This window comes from Chaetura pelagica, unplaced genomic scaffold (genome assembly GCF_000747805.2).
Source record: "Chaetura pelagica isolate M959 unplaced genomic scaffold, ChaPel_1.0 scaffold207, whole genome shotgun sequence".
In the NCBI taxonomy this organism is placed as follows: domain Eukaryota; kingdom Metazoa; phylum Chordata; class Aves; order Apodiformes; family Apodidae; genus Chaetura; species Chaetura pelagica.
The window spans coordinates 1,336,257-1,356,893 of NW_009953929.1; the positions used below are offsets into that span (position 1 = coordinate 1,336,257).

Sequence of the window (20,637 nt, forward strand, 5' to 3'; positions counted from 1 at the left end):
CAAACAGAAGAGTTTTGAAAACTATTCAGCCTGAGTACCCAGCTCCTAGAAGGTCTTCCAGCCCTCCTTACTGCATCCCCCCATTCCAAACAAGAAGCTTGCTATTACCTGTTTTGTACTTGGTAGAATTAGAACAAGTGCAACTGTTTAAACATTCCTCTGCTTGATCTGGGAATTATATTGACAGTATTCTAATAAACCCTTTGAAAATCTGCCTAAGCAATACTGAGCAAAATAGTACTTCCTCAAAGGCAGGGGGAAAAAAACAGTGTCAATACGTATCGTACAAATGTGCACTCAAGTGCTACAAGAGCACTTAGTTGAAGTGTTGTGCTTGGCATCGTCGCAGCACACTGCAAACCAGGGACACAGTCATTTTTCATTAAATTTCTATGAATAGGTAAGCTGGGTCAGGTTGTTAGGGAGTTCCTCTCAGTGCAACTTGTTCCAGTAAGTGCAGAATGGAGGCACTTCTTCAAGCTGAGTCCTTTTGAGCAGTGTCTCATGTCTCTGAACACCAATGTGTAAGTACAATCATAGCTACTCTACTCTCCCTGCAGTCTTGCTTTTCTATACTGTATTTACTAGGCTGTTATTTTAAGTAGCAGAGTAGAGTAGTTACTGGTGCATCAACCCATGCTCTCCCAGTGAAGTAATGGGGTCAACCTGCCTGCTTTCTCTCCTACACACATATGCACACACTTAAGGATGTTATTTTTAATTCATGTGCAGTTCACCCTGTATGGAGAAGGAAAAGGGCTGTTACACAACTACTTGTCTAAGCACTAGGTTCAGTCTTAAAGCCAGCAGGTCTTTGAATAAAAGATATATAAGATGTGTATCTTCATATAAATATATATATAAATATATATAAAAGTTACATATTAATGGAACTATAGATAAAGCTATAAATTAAAAGATGGAGTCTAAGAAGTTATCTTTTCCAGGTACTGCTAGCCAAAGAGAAAACAGTGGGTATCTCGCATATTCATGAATTCAGTGAATTCCTATCTACCCTTGCAATCAGCAGATGAATTAATTATAAATGATGTGTGAAGCTCACAGCATACACTTCTAAGTCTCCTTAAAAAGCTGTCAACCTGGAATTAATTTAAAACTACTCAGAATAGCTCACAGAAAGACAGTAATCTCATTTTAACATCAGTTAATGCCTCTTCTTTATACCACAGTGTGTTAGCATATATAATATTAATCCTTTGTGTCTACTGCTGCAACCAACCTCATATTGTAAATTCACCTCATATGACAGGGGAACATTTGAGCTCCAGAAGAACCTCTGCTGCACACTGAAGCTCTGCCTTCCTTACCTTCAGTTGCTTTGATTGTGTAGCCATTCTCTTCATTTGGTGGTACTTCAAGAAGCTGCATGACCCTGTCCAGCAAACCATGGATAATCTCAAACCCTGGGCTCTTGTTGTAATAAACTGCACAGAAATGCCTGCAGTTTCTTGCACCTACATCTGAAGAAGGAAGCAATTATGTTATCTGGGAAACAATCAGAAATGTAAAGAAAGATTTAAGGCAGGAAACAGGGGTTTTACATACAAGTATCTTTTCCACAGTGACAGGTACTAAGCATATAGTTAAATGTCAAAGAAATTAAATACAGACTAGCCAAAATGCAAATACTCAGTAAGGATCAAGAAACTTGTGATGTTGGTGAGGAGGCTCAATGTATACAGAACTCAGCTGCAGAATAAGCACCAGTACAAAACAACTAGCCCACAACTTGAAGCAAGTACCAAGGTTAGCATGGTGATCTGTGATATGTTGTCAATTCACACGGGATTTCAGATCACAAATGATGCTTTTCATGAGCATCTTAGACATATTCCCCCAACCAAGTGGCTATGGAAAATGTGCTAATTTGCACCAACTGGTGCTACAGATAGGTTACTGGGCTGAACAAGCCTTTGGTCTGACACACCATCACTGATCTTTGTGCTTGATGTACAATGAGTTTAAACACAAGCAGAAACTTGAGCACTCATTGTGCATTCCCTAAACTGTTCATCTAGTATCTTATGTGTTAGATATTATTTTTAAATTAAATTTACATCTTGTTTATTCCAAGTAACCGTTTAGGAACAAAAAATACATAAAAAACTAAACAGGAAAACATTTACTAAGTGACTAGAAATACACATATTAAAAAAGAGTGCAGAATAATTAGCCAGAGCCTACACAGAGGATGAAAGCACAGTTTTTTTGAGCCAAAAGTCATTCCAAACTTCTAGGGCAGCAACTTGGCAACACAGCTGCAAGTTCTCTCATCAGTCACTGAAAGCCAAACTTTCTGAGGCAGTAAGTCTGCGTTTTATCACTCAGGAGCTTTTTCCTATCATTATAATAATTTTCAGTGTTATATAATGCTGGAGAAGTTAAAATGTCAACACAGAAAAGTAAAGGCTACAGAGAAAATATCAATAAACACAAGATCTGATTTCTGGTCTGATCACACTGGCTGTTCAGTTCCATCATATGTATCTCTGCTTCCCAGCTCTACTAAGATACCAGTCAGTACCAGAGTCATGATTGGTGGGTAATTCATTTTCATGTTGTATTAAGCGACAGAAAAGAAGAAAAATGTTTTCTTCTTCCCTAAGACAGAATGATCTTTGGGCTGGACCTTCAGTAGTTTAATTTCCTTTTTCTGAGAGTTGTGATGCTAGCAGAATTTGTGACAAATATCTGACTTTTACTTTCATTATTACCAGGTAGTCGATGGTGTCTTCAGATCACTATTCTTAACTAAAGCATCAGAAATAAACATACTCAGCAATTTTATTTTATACCTCATGCTTTCAATTGTAGAAATCCTTGGTAAAGGAAAGGATGCATTTCCTAGCATTCAAAAAAGGTGTGTTATAAAACTTATTCCGTTACAGAGTTTCATTACAACACAAGAAGTTCATTCACTACCAGTGATAGGAAGAAAAAAAGGAAGTATTAGGAACTGTAGGCAAAAGCTGGCAGATGTTAGAAAAGCTTCAGTTCTTTATAACTCACTTATGAGATCTCTTGTGTCATGCCATGAAACAGTTTGTTGTTTTTTTGTTTTTTTTTAAATGTGCCTGCCAAGTATGTCAAGCTAAATTTTGTGTGTGTCTGTATATGTATGTATTTCTAAGACTTCAAAGCACTTCCTGGGGATGCTGCTGAAAACAATTCAAATATGATGGGCAGCTGGTTAGGAATATGTGAGCCAAAAGAGCAGAGAGGAAGATAAAGCAGTGTTGTATGCTGCTGCCTTCCAGATTAGAGATGCTTCAGAAAAATGACTTGGTGATCTGAAAGGGGGCACCTGCTCATTTAGACTTGTCTCTCAGCCTCGCAAAAATCCCAAACTATTTTCTCCATATAAGTGACACTTCCAGACAGTTTGGAAAAATGGTTCAAAATATGGCAGCAGCTGTACTAACAAATGATGTAAATTGTGCTAAATGTGTGCTACCAGGAGCCTGCCAGATTGTCCAAGATTGCTCGTTAGAGGAGACTTTCTAACAGATTAATTTATTTCATTGTGGTAAGGGAGAGAAAGGGAATTCTCTGTTAGGACTGGTGGTGTAAAGTGATGATTTATATGCTGAACTAGTGTAACTCTCCTACCAGAAATGAGTATCTAGTGTTACAAGTTAAGCACACAAATGCTGTGTAGCATACTCAAAATCAGCACATTTCCTCCTGTCTTGAGAAGAAACAGTTCTGGTCAGATTTGGTTCCATTTAGTTACATTAAATCTGGCACACATTTTGCTAATTTAGTATGTCAAACCTTTCTGCCATGTATGTCTGAAGAGGAGTATGTTCAGTTCACCTTGGCAAGCATGAGTTCTGTGTATGAAGGTATTTTATTAAAAACCAGTGTGTTTAAAAGAGCTACGTTCATTCACACATGAATGGCTACAAGATGCCATTTCAAATACAGTTAATGTCAGTACTTTTTTGACCCATACTTTTTAAATTATTAATTGGAAATTCTGCATGCCAAAATCATGAAATAATACAATTAAATTAGTCAGTCTGATGACATAAGCCTTCTGCAGGAAGTCTCATTCCATATGTGAGAGGACAACCTCTTATTTTCAGTGTTTGCAGAGTTACCAGTTATATCTTGCTCCCCTCCCCTTCCAAGCTATTTATTAAGCAAGTTTAATTTTGGAAGTATATTTGGGGAAGACAGTAGTTGTTTTCAGTGTTGTTTAGAATAATCTCAGATCCTGTTCAGGCTGCAAGTGCTCAACACATGAGAGGGCTGCCCAAAAGCACAGGGTACAAAACTGCCGCCTCAGAAGTCTGTATCTTTTATCTGTTGCAATGACTCCCATAAAAATGAAGTACGCTACAAAATGAGCCTTTATAAAACTGTTAAGCAGCCACTGACATAAATGGAAGCCTTCAAGAACTATAATTAACACCCACGAAATAAAAGTAACAATTTAACTTGCAAATTTTATGAAGCCAGAATAAACACACTCCTTAGTCCAAGATAAATAGTCTCACTCTTGGTTCTGAAGAATACTCAGGCTTTTCTGCCATCTGTACCACATTTTTTGCGTTCTAGCTAATTGCATGCTCAACAAGGAAAGAGTTGCACCAGTAAACTGTCTGTATTTAATAAAAAAAGTCTACATGGTTTGCTAAAACTGCTTATTTTGCTTGGCAAGGCCTTTTTTTCTTTATAAAAGTAATCTACAAATTAACTTCATCAGCAAAGCAATTTACTTGCCATTTTGTTTATATAAACCTTTGTTTTGCAGATCCCAGATACCTTAAACACAACCACTAAAATCCAAAACCAGATCATGAAGCAACAGTCTAACTTAAGCTGTTGAATTTAAAGTAATGTCAGCCTTCTTCACTGAGAAGCAAAACTAAATGCAAAGTTGTAACTCAGTGTGCATACATTTCCCCTCAAAAGTTGTAGCTTGTGCACTCCTTGTACCCTAACATACCATACAGAAAGAAATTAATTGGTACATTTTAGACAAATTTTAACATTTAGAAATCTATTTTTACAGTTCATTTTACTTAGATACATTTTTTCCAGAAAAAAAATATAATTGGAAATTTTCATACTATCCAGTGAAATCAGAGCAAAGAGGCTCCAAAACACAGGAAGCATTTCACTGAAGGTTCTGAAGAGTGAACTAGATGCTTCAGCTGTTCATGTAAAGCAGTTAAGGTTACATAACAATTCACAGGCAGCCATGCTTTCTTAGCATAGTTGTATAAAGTGGAAAGATAAGGAAAATCTTTTTATAGATGAGAGGGGAAATTTTATACTGTTGAGCTTTTTATTTATGTACACATTTTTAGATACAGACTTGCTCCATTCTTCACCCCGTATCTGTGCTACCAATCTAATTCTTCATATTGGTTGTCAAGTTTTACAGAAGATAATTTTGGAGAACTAGTGCAAGGAATCCTGTTTAAAGATGATGGAAAAGAGATTCATTAGACATCCTGGCCCTTAAATTTTCCTCTGAGTTACAGCTCTTCAGAATGGAATCTGTCTGCAAATACAACCTGCAGTTCCCAGGCTTGAGACACGCAGCTTTTCAGTTGGCACAGCACTGTGAGGCTGGAGCTCTGGCATTGTACTAGCAGCATGCCTTTGACAGGTACTACTTCCCAAGATTTATGCCACCTGAAAACATTCCCAGTAGGAAGTTTCTCCCATAAGTTACATCCCTGATAATGATACAAAGCAGCACTGGATTAAGAGCAAGTAAAAATGAGTGCATCAACATAAGCAGCTTAGAGAAGGTTCTTTTTTGAAGCTGAAGTGTCTTGCATTTATCCTCACAGTCTTGCAATATTCTGACAGATTTTTAGGGGATATTTAGATGCCTAAAAATATTTGCAATGTACTTACTTGCAGTTTTGAGAACAACTAAGATGGAACCATATCTCTAGCCTGTTATGCCAACCCTAACCCATGTGCTATGTACATAAATACATAATATGTAACAATTATTACATATTTAAAGAAATACAAAGTTACTTAGTTTTGCCATCTGGTATGTAAACCTGTTTCCATTATCACAGACTTTGAGGAACCTTCTCTTACCTGTATTAGGATCTTTTACTACAATATCTGAAATCTCGAAGAGTTTGAGAGGCAAGGGCATCTTCCGGTTAGCAGCAATAGTTTTCAGCAGCCCAGGAAGGAGGGTTGTACGTGCCACCTGCAGGACAAACATGGATGCTGCAAGTCAAATGCCTTCCCAAATAGCTAATAGTACTTTTCTTAAGTTTTTGTTTTGCTCATTTGTAACAAAAGTTTAAAAGTAGTTAGGTGCAAATACTGCAGTTATCTCTTATGTTTAAGGATCTTTGCTTTAGAATTATTAAAATGGAAAATGTACCTTCTTTACTTGTTCTTTACACTGTGTATTCTGAAAGAGCATCTATGTGATCTTAAGACTAGGTATCATTTCACAGATGCTTAAAGGCAGGGCAGAAAAATAGTAGAGAAACAAGTGCAAAAAAATTCCAATATATCTCAGTTGTGCAAAGGGTAAATTCTGAGAGTCATTCTGGAAATATTGAGTGCTATCTGAAATACTGTCTTGATACTTAGTAGGATTCAATGACATAGGAAGAACCTAAGCAACAGAAGCCAGGAGTATTCAGATTGCAATAGTGAACAAACTGAAAATGTATGTACACAGAAAATGTATGAAAAGAATGAAGTGAGAAGCAACCATTTCACTGTTCTTACAGATACATTCACCCATTTTCTGTGTTATCCATTCAAATGCATCCTTAGAACTGTGCCATATTTTATTTTTTTTTAACTGGAAAATTCTGATTTCACCATCAAAGGGATGGGAGTGACTGATGCTTGACTGCAGGTAAAAAGTTACCATGTGCTCAGCCACAGGGACTTCTTACCATAAAGCATTTCTGTCTCTTTATTCAACTTTTTCCTAACCAATGTAGAGTTGCAGCTGTGCACTCAGCCAGAAAAGGGTTCCTGGCATTTTCCTGCCCTTGACTTGCTGGCAGAGGGTAGGGAATGGGGGAAAAGCCATTCTGAGAATTCCATCACAGCCAACATCTAAAGCTGAAAGTTTATATAGTGCCTCACACAGCAATCCTTCTGACTTCTCACGGAAGCCTACAGGTTTTTAAAAGATTGAGGCTATTTTGGCCACAAGGAATGTTCAGCCAATAAAATAACTGTTTAGCAGCACTGCTACTGAAAAGGCCTTCAGTATTTGAAGAACAGCAACCTAGAATTGTACCTGGCTAGAGGCTGCTGCTTTTGCTCTTTCTGTTCATGCTCAGAATTGTCTGTCTGTGGGACACTCTAGAGTCCTCAGCTGTGATCACTGTGCCAAAGGATGTTTAGGAACAGGTACCAAATGGACCAGAAAACACATGAAGGTACCCAAAAATTCTGTTCCTGAGTCTCGGGGCATTGGCAGACTGGTTTTAGCCTTAGTGGTAAGACCTAGAATGGTATTTTAGATACTTGAAGAAATCAGATTTACTGAGTAAGATCTTGAGGGGAAAGAAAACAAACAAATCATAAAACATTAATACCCACAGACTGCTGAAACTTTTCTAAACCATTCTGAAGAGTGTTCACCTTCCCTATAAATTACAGAAAGCATCTTTGTAAAAAACAAAATCACAACAACTTCTGAAAAGAAATACAAAAACCATGGGTACACTTAGTTTTTGTCAGAATTGCTGAGAACACCATACTTAAGCTCTCACCCTCTGCTCTAGCAAAGCTCGAATATCTAGAAATGGGTAGCAAAATATTAAAGAGTAATACAGATTTATATACAAGGGTTAATAGTTTTTAAAAAAACATTTCCTATCTGGAGCTCAGGAAGTTTGGAGAGTGCCAGGTTTAGTAGTTCTATATATATTGAATGGTTTTTCTCAATGTTAATCAGTCACCTGGGATTTTCTGTAACAAGACAGCCCAATTTTGCCACATGTTGTCATACAGAGCATGGTGTTTTATGTTACTGAAAAGCTAATAGTATTTCACACCAAACAAGGTGTTCCTCAGTGAAGGAGTAACAGAAAATTACTCCAGAAGTTTAGCTCATAAATATGCACATCCTCTTTAACGCAGGAAAAGTAGCTCTGTAGTTTAAAAATTTTATTTCCTGTTGGTCCCCTTTTTTTTCCTACTTAAGTATAGAATCTGTGATAACGTTGCTCTCAGAATTTGACCTAAATTATCTCACCTGAAATTCTGCAGTTTTGGGGTTTCCTATGCGCACTGCTTTTGTTGCAGAGATATCCATGCCAAGTTTGTCTGCAATGTCTTCTTGAGAACACTGGGAGGAAGACAAAAAATCCACCAAGGTCAAGTTGTTAAAGTAGACAGTAAGCCAGTAATGAAATTTTCTATCAAGAATGAACAATGCAATTGTAGCACTTGCTCTGAAGCTCCATAATGTATGTTCTCATCTGTAACACCCACTAATAACAAAAACTAAGCCCCAGTCTTAAGATTAAGCAGGCAAACTGGTTTATCTACAAACATTAAACACTAACCCAAATAAAACTAGTTTACAGAAAAAAAAAAAAGGCCAAGGTTTCTTTAGGCTTTCTGTCATGGATTGCTGTTGTCTGTTTTTAAAACAGGCTCAGATTCTGCTCCCTGACTTGCAGTGGGTCAAGTGTTTTCTTCTGAAAATACTATTTTACAAAAAAAAAAAAGGCCAAGTGTTTACTTAGGCTTCTGTCATGGATTGCTGTTGTCTGTTTTTAAAACAGGCTCAGATTCTGCTCCCTGACTTGCAGTGGGTCAAGTGTTTTCTTCTGAAAATAGCACTTGTAAAGGGAACGGTACCTGAGCTTTCTCACAAAGAAAACAGTTTCGTGGGGGCTACTTACAGAAAGTAAAGTGCAATCTATGAAAAAAGTTACATGGCCACACCTCCCGTTTTCAGAGCTGCATAAACTTCTCATGGTTCATCGTTGTTGTTTTAATTATTTTTTTTTTAGTTGGAGACTTTTCAAAGCCCTTATTCTCAAGGTGTAGTGTTAAGCTGGTCAGTAAAGCAATACAGATGCACTTTATCAGGCTCAAATGATGTCTGTGCACATACAGCAACAGATGCTACCGATAAGATCCACACTGCAGATTTCCAGAATTTATAGCTTTATTAATGTATTGGAGAAGCCAATGGCAGACCAGGCATGTAATTGAGGATTTGCTAATACAGTGCAGTCTTCCAGAAGTGTTCCCTTTGCACTGGCAGTGCTCTGAAAAGTGTGTTGATAGACCAAATGTGAAGAAAATGATACCATCTGAACAGGCGGATTATTGAATACAAAAAAAGAAAGTCTTAAATGAATGCTGACCTTGGGGGGAGAAAGCTGTGTTAAACAGTTTTCAGATGTGTATCTAAACTATGGTATGTTACTGTGATTTAACTAAATGCATTTTGGCTAAACTGGAGCTCCTCAGAGAAAGCAATTTTATTGTGTACGAGTATAATTTGGGGGTCAAACCAAGAAACTGATTGCAGGCCCAAATGCATAAGCAGCGTTTGTCACATAACACTGGGCTACAGAATGTTGTAGCATAAATTGTATTTGTCATAGTCATAGGCCTCACAGTAGTGTTTTAATGAAAGTGTTGGTGACACAGCAAAAAGACAAACATTTCATATTACCAGTGGCTCATTCAATTTCTCACAAAATATTATACTATGAATCCAAAGTGCTAGCAAACAACGACCTGCCAAAACAGTAACAGATAATACTGGTACATTCATATAACAATGTATCCTCAGACCTTCCTCTGCAGTTTTGGCTGTCTCACTGTTCCAACACACAGCTACAAAAAGTATTGAATCAATACAATATACCAGGGCAAAAGTGAGTGCTTCAGTGAATCCAGCAGCTGCCAAGTCCGGTCTCAGAAGTTCTGTGAGCTTATTGATGGGGAGCTAAAAAGAAACAAAACAGTTTTCAACTTCCATCTAAAACCACGTTTCTATTCTTTCCTGAGGTGATTCCGCCTGTTACGTTACAGTGAATTCATTAGGGAGGTACTGTGCTTGTGTGCTTAAAAGTTTTGAAAGCATCAGCCAGCTGCCTTTAGATTGGCCTGAGGAAATGAATCTCCCAATTAGAGATTTAATACGGGCTCCTTACTTAAACCCAATCTTTTTTCAAGTACAAGGAACCACTGGTCTTAGGTTTATTCACATCAGCGGGGCATCTGTTTTGTATCCTACCCACGGTAAATACTTCTCAAAGCAAAGCATGTCAAAATATTTAATGCCTAGGTTCTGTTTTCCCCAAAGCCCTTCTGGCATGCACTAGTCATTTACTGACAACAGAACGTTTATTTGAAGGGGCAATCTTACTTGATTAGCTATGGTGTACACTTTTGGAACAGTCATCTGAATGTTGTTATAACCATAAGCTATTGCTGCATCTTCTATGATATCACACGCATGGATAACGTCCGCTCTGGTGGGAGGGATTTCAATCTCTATATTGTTCCCATTCCCTATGACTTCTGACTTCAAACACATCCTAGTCAGCAGCTTTGCAAGGCTTGATGGAGTTTCACTGAAACAAAACAAGAGAGCAGTCATTTATGGATCTTGCACTTGACTGGCTTTTTAAAGTAATGTGTTTTTGCTGCATTGCCTTGTAGCCTGAAGAATCCCCAAGTGTTTTATGGACTGTACAAAGACTTTGCACTCCATCAGAACCAGCTCAGATTCTGACTCTAAAGATGGCAATTTCTCTTTACTTCGTAACAGTAGTGTGAGGCCATAAAGAATCATTCTGTATCCTTGAAAATGGGAAGAATCTTACAGAGTTGACCTAACTACCCAAGACAATTTCTGATAAATTAAATCACGTGTGAACTTTTAAAAAAACCACAATACTCAATGTTTCCTAGTATCTTCTTCGTGATTAATGTTTATAAGTAAAAACTACATTTTCATTTGCAGTAACACACCTGATTCCCAACTTCTTGTTAATGAGTTCAGGTTTCACCTTCTCTTTTCGGTAAGCCAGCTCCTAAAGAGAAAAACAAAGCTCTTCAGTCTACACAATGCCTGCCATCTCTACCTAGGAGGATTAATTTCTGACATCTTAGTAATCTAGCTTCTTCTAATTATGATACTACAGTAACATCCACAGAAAACAAGTATGGAATATTAGGCTAAACTTAATATTTTAACATAATTATTCAGAAAATATTACAGCATGTGATGCAAAGCTGTTCTCTGTTAACAATAAGGTTGAATGCAGTGTGAAATCCCTATTAGTGAAGTTTCTGATATATGCAAGCAATAGAGTTTCTGAAAGGTTCTAGTCACCAGTTCATCCTGTCACCAGTTAAAGCCCTAGAGCAGTGAATGGTCATGCATGAGATCTCATGGTCTGTTACAGATCAAATGAATTTTAGGAGGAAAAGGAAAGAAAACCTATTTGCGTATTGGCACAGAAATACCTACTGGTATTTTACTTAAAGTTTGCAACATATTCAAGACAATTATTTTGTATGTTTTTATACTTCGGTGTTTCTAAACTTGTAGATATACAAATCCTTAAAAACCTTATCTAAAACTTAGGGGATTTCCTTCTCTATTTTCTCTAGGGAAGCTACTTTTTTTACTGTACACATTTCTCTGTTGTTGGATAACTCCTTCAGAATTCTTCCCTCTATTGATTAAAAATGACATTGCTATAAGAAAAAGCTAAAATACTACTAGGAAAACTCAGTAAAATTAAGTTGCTTTCCCTCTCAACAGTTTGTACTTGTTTGATACACCTGATTTTATTAACTCAACCAAGTCTCTGCCTTCAGTTACTTTCAGGAAACAGGAAGAATTGTTTCCTTTATACTTATTAAGGGAACAAAAAAGCAAGACTCGGTTACTGCAGAGAGGCCTGCTGGGACTCTGGAGGCAGGCAAACCTGCACTTGAGTTCAACATCCTCTCTTATAGACCTCTACATAGTTGGAGTCTATACAGTGAAAGACTGAAAAATCCAGTGTTACAAGGTCATTTAACTGAAGGGCATTAAAGCTTCCAGATCTGATAAGGAAGTTATGCTGAGGCTGATTTCAGTTGTCCACTGGCTTAAGCCTGAAGGACCTCTTCCTGCATTTATTTTTCCTCATTTGGAACATGCAGGTTTTAAAGGCTTTAGACATGATTATGACTTTTGATTGCAATCTTTACTTGTTCCTGAAAAAGTTCCTATCACACCAACTCTGAGCCATAATAGTGGTTACCACTTTAAAACCTACACTGCGTTTGGAGCAGCAGGCTATTTCAGTGAGGCTGTATATTTAACCTTAGCACAAATAAGTAGAAATTCAGAAAGTTTCCTAGTTAAGGGGAAGCTGGAGTTTTTTGTAGTGCTAGAGAAGGCTTTGACTCAGTAATACATAGATAATACTAAGGTGAGCTTTTACACACCACCTCAGAACCTGTGTATGTTGCCTCTGCAGAAAAAGAGGGCAATATTGCTCTTACTAGACTTTGTGTGAATAAACTCCTTTCCCCAGGGATACTGAGAAATCATTTCACTATGCTTACCGGATAAATGTGGGTCTTCCCATTAGGATAAACCACTTCTGCTGCTTCAACACTGAGAGAGACAGAGAAACAGGAGTAAAAATTGTTTTAAGCCATGGCCCACATGTAGTATCTCTCTGATTGGAGATTTATACTCACGTGAATGGCTTCTCACAATATTCACTAAACATGGTGACTAGAATATCAAGAACAATTTTTGCCTACAAAATAAAGATAATGATCACATTGAAATCTGTCATCTACTTGTGTTGAAGTCTTACACCCTTTAAATTCTATTCCATTTAATAACTTAACAAGCAAAACCCTAGCAGACTAGAATACTACACTGAATTTTAAAAAACTTTTTCCTTCTGCAAAGACTTTTATGTAAAAACTTGAAATATTTGGGTTTTAGGGTTCTGAAACATTTTTATATCTTTATTAAACTCTGTTCTGAAGATTCACAGGGTCTTTACCAGTTGGAACTGGGCCTTCCCAACCTCTTGTCTAATTAGTTATTTCACAGAAGTTCCAAGTGAGAAGGTAGGGACTGAAGATCTGTGTCTTGTTTAGAAATATATTCTCAAATAACCTTATCTAGAAAATCTTTTGGTTTACAGTTAATATTTTAAGAGAATAGTAGAACTGAACCTAAAAATGAGATTCAGATCACATCTCCTATGAGGACAGGCTGAGAGAGTTGGAGGAGAAGGCTCTGAGGGGACCTCATAGCAGCCTTCCAGTGCCTGAAGGGGCTGCAGGAAAGATGGGGAGGGACTTTTTACAAGGGCTTGTAGTGAGAGGAAAAAACTTGGCAAGAGGGGAGATTTAGGTTAGACATTAGGAGGGAATTCTTTAGTGTGAGAGTGGTGAGACACTGTAACAGCTTGCCCAGGGAAGCTGTGAAGCCCCATCACTGCAAGTGTTCAAAACCAGACTGGATGGGGCTCTGAGCAACCTGATCTAGTGGGAGGTGTCCCTGCCCATGCAGGGGGTTTGGAATTAAATGATCTTTAAGATCCCTTCCAACCCAAACCATTCTATTACTCTATGATTCTCAAACTACAAGGGGTATTTTTGATGCCTCGCACTGCAATTTCATTCATGTAAACAGAACAATGTATTTTAATTTTTACTATCAAGGCAAGCAGTAGCAAGAAGCAGTTACTTATTAATTTGCTTAGAAGCCACTCTCCAGTGTGCAGATTTATTTATGTTGTTAACATATTGCTGAGTAGTAGGGTAAGCTACAAGTGTTTTTAGTCTTCAGTGTAAAAATACACATTTTAGGGAAACTATCAATGAATGCACAACCTAGATTTAAGGACAATTTTAACTGCTAGGTTTTCATGCTTCAGCACAGAATTTGCATATGGAAAGACTTAAATTTCAAAATTAGTTGCACAGCATCCCTGCTTGAAAAAGATAGCTAAGAAAAAAGTGTCATCTTCCCTCTCTCAGCCCAAATTTTAAGTAGGAGACAAAATTATTCTTTACAAAGAGTATTCCAGCAAAGTAGGCAAAAAGTCTTAGTGATTTTACTCTTTTCAAAACTGTTCAGATTTAGAAAAAAGTGTTCAAGAACACCCCCCAATTTGCTTAAATGACTTTCATGTAAAAACTGAATACTTAGTGTCAACGTAAAGACACAGTAAAAACAAAACCCAATGAAAACACAACACTGTCTGCAGAGCAAGCCTAAAACCATGTTGAAGGAATTCTGCACAGTCCCATGACCTATCCTGCCCTTTTGAAATGGGAGGTTTGCTCCATAAAGTAAATGCCTGGCTATTGTAGGTCTTTTTATTGAAGCCCTGTTACCCAAGGAGAAAACAACGATATTACAGCATATCAAAAGTAAGAGATGAATTTACCTTTGTAATATCTGTGCCTGTACATTCAATGAACACATTTCTGGTTTTTAAACTTATTTTTGTGTGATCTCCTAAAACATGTAAAGACAAAAAGATGTTAAGAAATGTTACTACTTTTCTTGCAATTACACTGATACTGACTTCTTCTGTGATACAGAAAGATCACTGTGATCTTACGTGGAGTACAAAAGCTGCTATGTGTACTGTGCCAGCATTCACAATTCTCACCATAATAGCAGCTCTCTTTATTTTTCAAATTTATAAATTAAAAAGGAGGGAAAAAGACAGGCCAGGGTTACTGACCAGGTGTGCTTCCCACTGAAAGACACAGACCATTAAGTAGGTATTTCAGCACTCAGCTGAAGAAGCAAACCAGCAGACACGGGCCATCTGCTGGTGGCACAGCGCTTTTGCACCGCCAGAGCACCTCGCCTCTCCTGCCTTCAGTCACACATTTGCCTTTGATGTGCCTAAGAAAGCAGCCGTGAACAGGAATCTATGAGGTGTTTTTTAAACAGTGATTTAGACTGATGACCATCCATAGCTACTTCTGTGAATAACGAAGGTCTCTTGACGCTGTCTGCTCAGGGTTTGTCTACATTAATAAGTCAGGTCCTAGTATGGTTCCTTTTAGGCATGAAGTTGCTTTGTGCCTGTACTTGGAGCCATGAGGGGTGATTGAGGCACTCAAAACTGTTTCTCATCTGGAAGAACTAAGGTAGAAAATGCACTTGGGGCAAGATCTGAAGTGTCCCTCTTGCAACTTGGCTGCCAAGTCCCTCAGCAATGGATTCCTTACAGAAGTGTGGTTCTGTTAGCACACCACAGGCAGTTCAGAGCAAAAGGTGCTATCATAAGGAACCTTTATTGAGCTTAGACCACTGAAATCTAGAAGCTAAACAGAGGGGTTTGCAGTGGGACTTTGACATCCTCTTGATGACAAATGGGGAACAGTAGCAACTTGGGAGAGCAAAAAATTTGACTGCATTTAAACTGAAAGAAAGAAAGAAGACTATAAAATTAAATGTGAAACAATTTTAAGAAAACAGAGTAATAATCAGTATTACACATCAGTTTCTCTTTGACACCCTCACTCACACACAAAATAGCAACAGTATAAACTGGCATAAGTGATCTTACCATTGATGATTGGTGGCATGGAGAGAACAACACCATTGCTGTCATAAATAACAGGATAAAGTGGCTTGTTTTCAATCAGGTGCAAGTACTGCCGCAAGTGACTGTCAGTCTGGGGAAACAAAGCACAACCCCATTTCACACCAGTTCATCCTGCCACGCTCCCTTGCTGAGATTAATGGGAATTTTGAAAGAGGGAGAAACTGGGTTTAAGAGCTAGGTCCTTCACTAGCAAAAGCTGTTTGCTCTCAGAAGCAACTGAAATGAGAGAACTGATTTTTGTTTTTCTTCAGAAACAGTGAAAATTATTTCTTTAAGGATTCTCTCACGGGTGCATAGGCCATGCCACCCAAACAATGCCCTTGTTCCCCACAGCAGACCTTTCATTGCCAAAACCAAGGGCACAAATCCTTAGTTTATATTAACTTTCCCTAGAAGTGATAAAAATTAGCACACCACTTCTAATTATAAATTGATGAATATTGACACACTTCTGCTTCAATTTGATTCAAAATATACATCTGTTCCAATTACACATGCTGTACCAAAAATCTTATTTACCTCTCTGATACCCCTTGTTTCCTAGCTCTCTTAGTCATCTTTGATAGTCAAAGACATTTGAGAAATTCTTATCTATGACCAGAACATGTGTTCCAGCAAAGCTGTATATTGTCATGATGGTGGATCATGGAGTCAAATGCTGACATTTAAAGTGGTCCACATAAAAATCAGAAAATCAGACCTGACAGAATCTTTTCCTAGCGGGACCTGGTTTCATGAGGATGCTGAGCCACGAGCAGTGTCAGACTTAACTTGAGCCTTTTACACATCTACACTGGGGGTAAATAATTCAACATTTTCCCCAAGTAAATTGGCTAAATTCAAATAACATTTCAAAATCTGGTATTATTCATATCAAGCTTTACTCAGCTTTTACACTGAGTGTCTTACCAGTATAGATAGATAAATATAGGTCCCTTTTACAGTGTTATTAAGAGCATGATGAAAAGCAGTTTTCATGTGGATAAATGAGAAGGTTAATATCAAACTCACTATTCTAAGCATTAAGCTTAGCCACAGAACACTACGGTATTTTTTCATGGACAATAAAAGTATTATGCAATTCTCATGGATAAGCAAAATTAGGAATGTTCACTGACTGAAGCTACAGAAGATAACTGTGTTTTATTTGTAAGAACAACTCCTAATAACAAGGATATGAGACTTTAAGCCTTGGAATTTTATCTTCCTGCATTTAGCCCAACAAATCTGAAAAATTCCACTTACTCTATACAGATCCATGATTTGTGAAGCTGTGTACTCCTGAGATTGATTCAAGGGCTTGAATTTGATTTCAGAAGGTGCTTTAGCTGCATAAGTAAATGGTCCAGAGATGGTGTCCAAGTCATGGGTACCTATTGCTACTAATGCTCTTCTCCTAGAGAAAGAAGGCAAAATAATTACTAGTAATATTTGGAGCTCCTTTGAAATAATCCCAAGATTCTCTGTATTTCTGTGTATTCAAAGACTCAAGTGAAAAAGCTGAAGGGCAATTTTAAGAAGCCTAGAAATTATTTTCACTAAAACATTTTAATGAATGTTGACAACACAGTAACAGTCAAAGGCAAATCCAATGGGACTTGGAAAATGCTTCTTCCTTAACTGTTGTAGGAGCTCTAACATCTTATTGACAACAGGCAGAAACAGGCAAGGAAATGTGGAGAGAGTGAGCTCAAGAGAGCTGCTATGAAAGACCTCCTTTGCCTGAATATGAATGTAGTGCCTCTCTAGAACAGAGATGTGCAGCCTTAACATGTGATCAAATCATACAGGGAGACACTACACACTACTTCAGGAACTAACCTGCAGATATTTTGGTGTAGTTTTTCTTGGAGGTCAATGAAACTATCATAGCGTTCCTTGGTAAAGGTGATATTCCGAAGAACTGCAGCTACAGCATGAGGACGGACCTGGACAGTCTGCAATTTACAAACCCAAACATTGTAGCTTTCAAGAATACAGAATTAACAAAATGAAAACTGACTAAGTGTGCACTTTGTAAAATCCTCTTTTTGTAAAGTAGTAACCCAAAGGAAATTTCACGGAAAGACATCAGATTCCCAAAGGGAAAAAGCCTCAAAAACCCAGTCCAGATCTGGCAGAGGCAAGGTCTGCAATACAGTGTGTAATGGCCAGGGAGGTCAGTGCACTATTAGCATCTGAAACGTTGCTTTGATCTGATACAGGGCTCACCCAAAACAACTTGTCTGTTGTTCCTTCCCTAAAAATAAATCACAATGAATAAAGATATTTCTTCAGCTCTTGTTCTACAAATAGGATTTACAGTCTCACTGCTCTTATAAAATTGGTGCTGATCGTTCCTGTCTATCTTGCTCATTCTGAAATTCTCAATAAATTCACTAAGGTGTAGTAAACAGTTTTACCTGTGCAGTGATAATCAACTTCTGACCTTCACCCTGAGCTGGTATTATCTTTTCATACTTAGGGAGATTTATCCTAGAATAAAACCAAAAAAGAGTCTGTAACTGAAAGACAGAAAGTTCCCAACATGCAGGAAACATTACAAATGTAGTAACAAGTATCTGTAAAACACTTCATTAATAACATTTATTGGCAAATAAATTAGCTAACTGTGTTTCAAACTTGTTTTCTACAGGATGGTAAACAGATCACTGAATGAGAAAGGAAGGGCTCAAGAAGATAAACTCACAGCAGAAGTGTGAAATATATGATTTGTGTTGGTATTTATTACAGAGGAGCACATGGAAGTTACTCTGCAGGAGTTCTTTACAGACGAAAAGTCTCAAATGGGAACAGCAGTTGAAACATTTTTAGAATAGATCCAAAACCCAGTAACATTATTTAGTCTAGCCTTTAAAAAAGGCTACATAAAATAGATCCTCTCCAGAGGAGTATCTGATGAATCTGATCTGCATGTGAGATCATGCTCAAAATTCAAGCAAATGGCAAGTTGCAGTTTGTTTGTTTTTTTAACTGACCAGAAATGGGCTTGTATGTAAACAAATAACAAAGCACACCAAAATCTCACAGCTCTGCATTACCTTTCTTTAAAGACCTGCAGCCCTCGGACCAACCCTTCCAGGCAAAGAAGGTCATAACGGTTGGCAGGAACATCAATTTTATAGAGAACAGTATCAGATGCACCCTTTGCCTTTTCTTCACCTTTTTCTTTACTTATAATGTCTTTCTCGGATGTCTGGAATTAAGCAAAAATGTGTTTTTAACCTGAAGTATCTTAACACTGACAGGAGTATTATAGTGAGATAACAAGAAATACTGTATTCATTAAAAGTGTAAAGAGTAATTTGGATTTACATAGCAAAGGGACACATCAAATAACAGAAATGGCATTAAAATCTAAACCTTTCTCAGATTCAGATTGTAATGCAATATACCAAAAGAAAAATCCACTATTAGAGTTTGAATTAAAAAAAAACAACACTATAGAAGCAAGAGTCCCCAGAATAGCAGATCCCAGTGCAGAACTGGACCTTATTTTTGTCAACCGATCAGCAAATGACTTGTCCTCTCAAGCCCAGTCTGAAATAATGCACAACATACAATATTCAGGTATCTTTTGATAAACATCACTGAAAAATGAATTAATTCAGATTAAAAAGCAAAATCAGAACATGTCTATTTGAAGATTTACACACATACAGTTAACAGAGCCAGGGAGTTTTCACAGGTACAGAATGTCAATCAAAACTTTAAATTAGTTACAACTTCAATGTCCAGGATAAATACATTTTTGTGGCTATTGCACAGAAGAATGATGCATACCAACCAAAGCCAAACATATCTTGTCAAAGATGTTCAATACAAGGTCTATGGCCAAATTTATGCTGTTAAATAAAAGGGGAGAATGAAGATCTAAACAGACTGCTGACCTCCATGAAGTATAGCAATGTGCCATCTTGGGGTCTCCTGCTTCCAGGACAGTAATTCCTGTATGTCTGTTTTTCTTGTCAAATTCAGAACATCTCTGTTAATACAGTCTAATATAACAGTGTTTTATAACAAGAACCTAAAGGTGCATCTCACATATTCTGCTCTGTGGTACAGAGATGAGGATGTTTCAGGATGAAAAGCCTGCTGCACTACTGCTAAAAGACTGTAGAGGCCAAGGAGACCTTCAAGTCTTGTTCACACTGCTTTATGGGTGTGAACAAGATACCTGAGGCATGGTATCTTCCAAAACTGTGCCTAGACATTTTCTGGGTGCATGCTAGAGGGAATTGGTCAGCATTGTACCAGGAAATATCCTGGAAATAATACAGTGTAAACTCTTACCACATACAAACACTGCCAGTACTGAAAAAGTAACAAATAAAAACATCACTTACAATTTCATCAAGCTCCAAACCAAACTCAAAACAAAGCTCATCAACTTCTTCATCAGCTGTGAAGAAAGAAGGTGAATTTTGGTTAATAAGCAGACATCAAACTTTTAAAGTGGGGGTGTTCTGTGTTTGCTTTGAATGTTTTCCAACAAGATAACAAATGCTATTGTGAAAAGGGCATAAGTAACTTCAAGAACTTTGCTGATATCTGCACCTGAGTAGCAATTTCTTCCGTTTGTCAGAGTAACCCCAGCCTTAGCAGATACTGGGAACAGAAAGGAGTAGCTGGACAGCTCCAGCCAACAGCTGCTTTTTCAGTCAGCTCGTCATTCAGAGGTTGCATCACCTGCACAATGTGAGTAACACAACCCTGGCCTGGAAACGGGGATGTGCACCCATGTGCTCTAAGAGCTGCCCGACTCCAGCGCGGGCCGGAGGAACCGCGGTCCGACCCTAAATGTCCCGTCGGCCAGACAAGCACTTCCTAAGTCACATTCCTGAAGAGCCGGGGAAGAAGGGCAGAATGAAAACTGTTGGCTTTGTCTGCTCCCACCTCTTCCCTTTCGATTTAACCAGTTCCTAAACCAGACCGTGCAGCTCCAAAGCGGAACGGCGATTTGGCAGCGCAGGTTCTGGTTTCAGGAGCGATCGGGACCCGAGCAGCAGCGCAGGGCTGGGCCGGGTTC

The 20,637-nt window shown here is 38.0% G+C and overlaps 1 protein-coding gene across 1 annotated transcript in view; it reads right to left on the minus strand.

The window, feature by feature from the left end:
* FARSB (phenylalanyl-tRNA synthetase, beta subunit) overlaps positions 1-20,350 on the minus strand; it is a 32,835-nt gene extending 12,485 nt beyond the window's left edge. The window contains exons 1-16 of the mRNA XM_010001655.1: positions 20,347-20,350; positions 19,955-20,010; positions 18,650-18,804; positions 18,011-18,083; positions 17,430-17,545; positions 16,854-17,004; positions 15,570-15,678; positions 14,430-14,500; positions 12,715-12,776; positions 12,577-12,628; positions 10,984-11,045; positions 10,376-10,583; positions 9,872-9,952; positions 8,237-8,329; positions 6,094-6,211; positions 1,329-1,481 (exon numbers count right to left, since the gene is read on the minus strand). Of these exons, the coding sequence (XP_009999957.1) occupies positions 1,329-1,481; positions 6,094-6,211; positions 8,237-8,329; positions 9,872-9,952; positions 10,376-10,583; positions 10,984-11,045; positions 12,577-12,628; positions 12,715-12,776; positions 14,430-14,500; positions 15,570-15,678; positions 16,854-17,004; positions 17,430-17,545; positions 18,011-18,083; positions 18,650-18,804; positions 19,955-20,010; positions 20,347-20,350 (1,564 nt within the window). The remainder of the gene's footprint in view (positions 1-1,328; positions 1,482-6,093; positions 6,212-8,236; positions 8,330-9,871; positions 9,953-10,375; positions 10,584-10,983; positions 11,046-12,576; positions 12,629-12,714; positions 12,777-14,429; positions 14,501-15,569; positions 15,679-16,853; positions 17,005-17,429; positions 17,546-18,010; positions 18,084-18,649; positions 18,805-19,954; positions 20,011-20,346) is intronic.
* Positions 20,351-20,637: the final 287 nt, after the last annotated feature.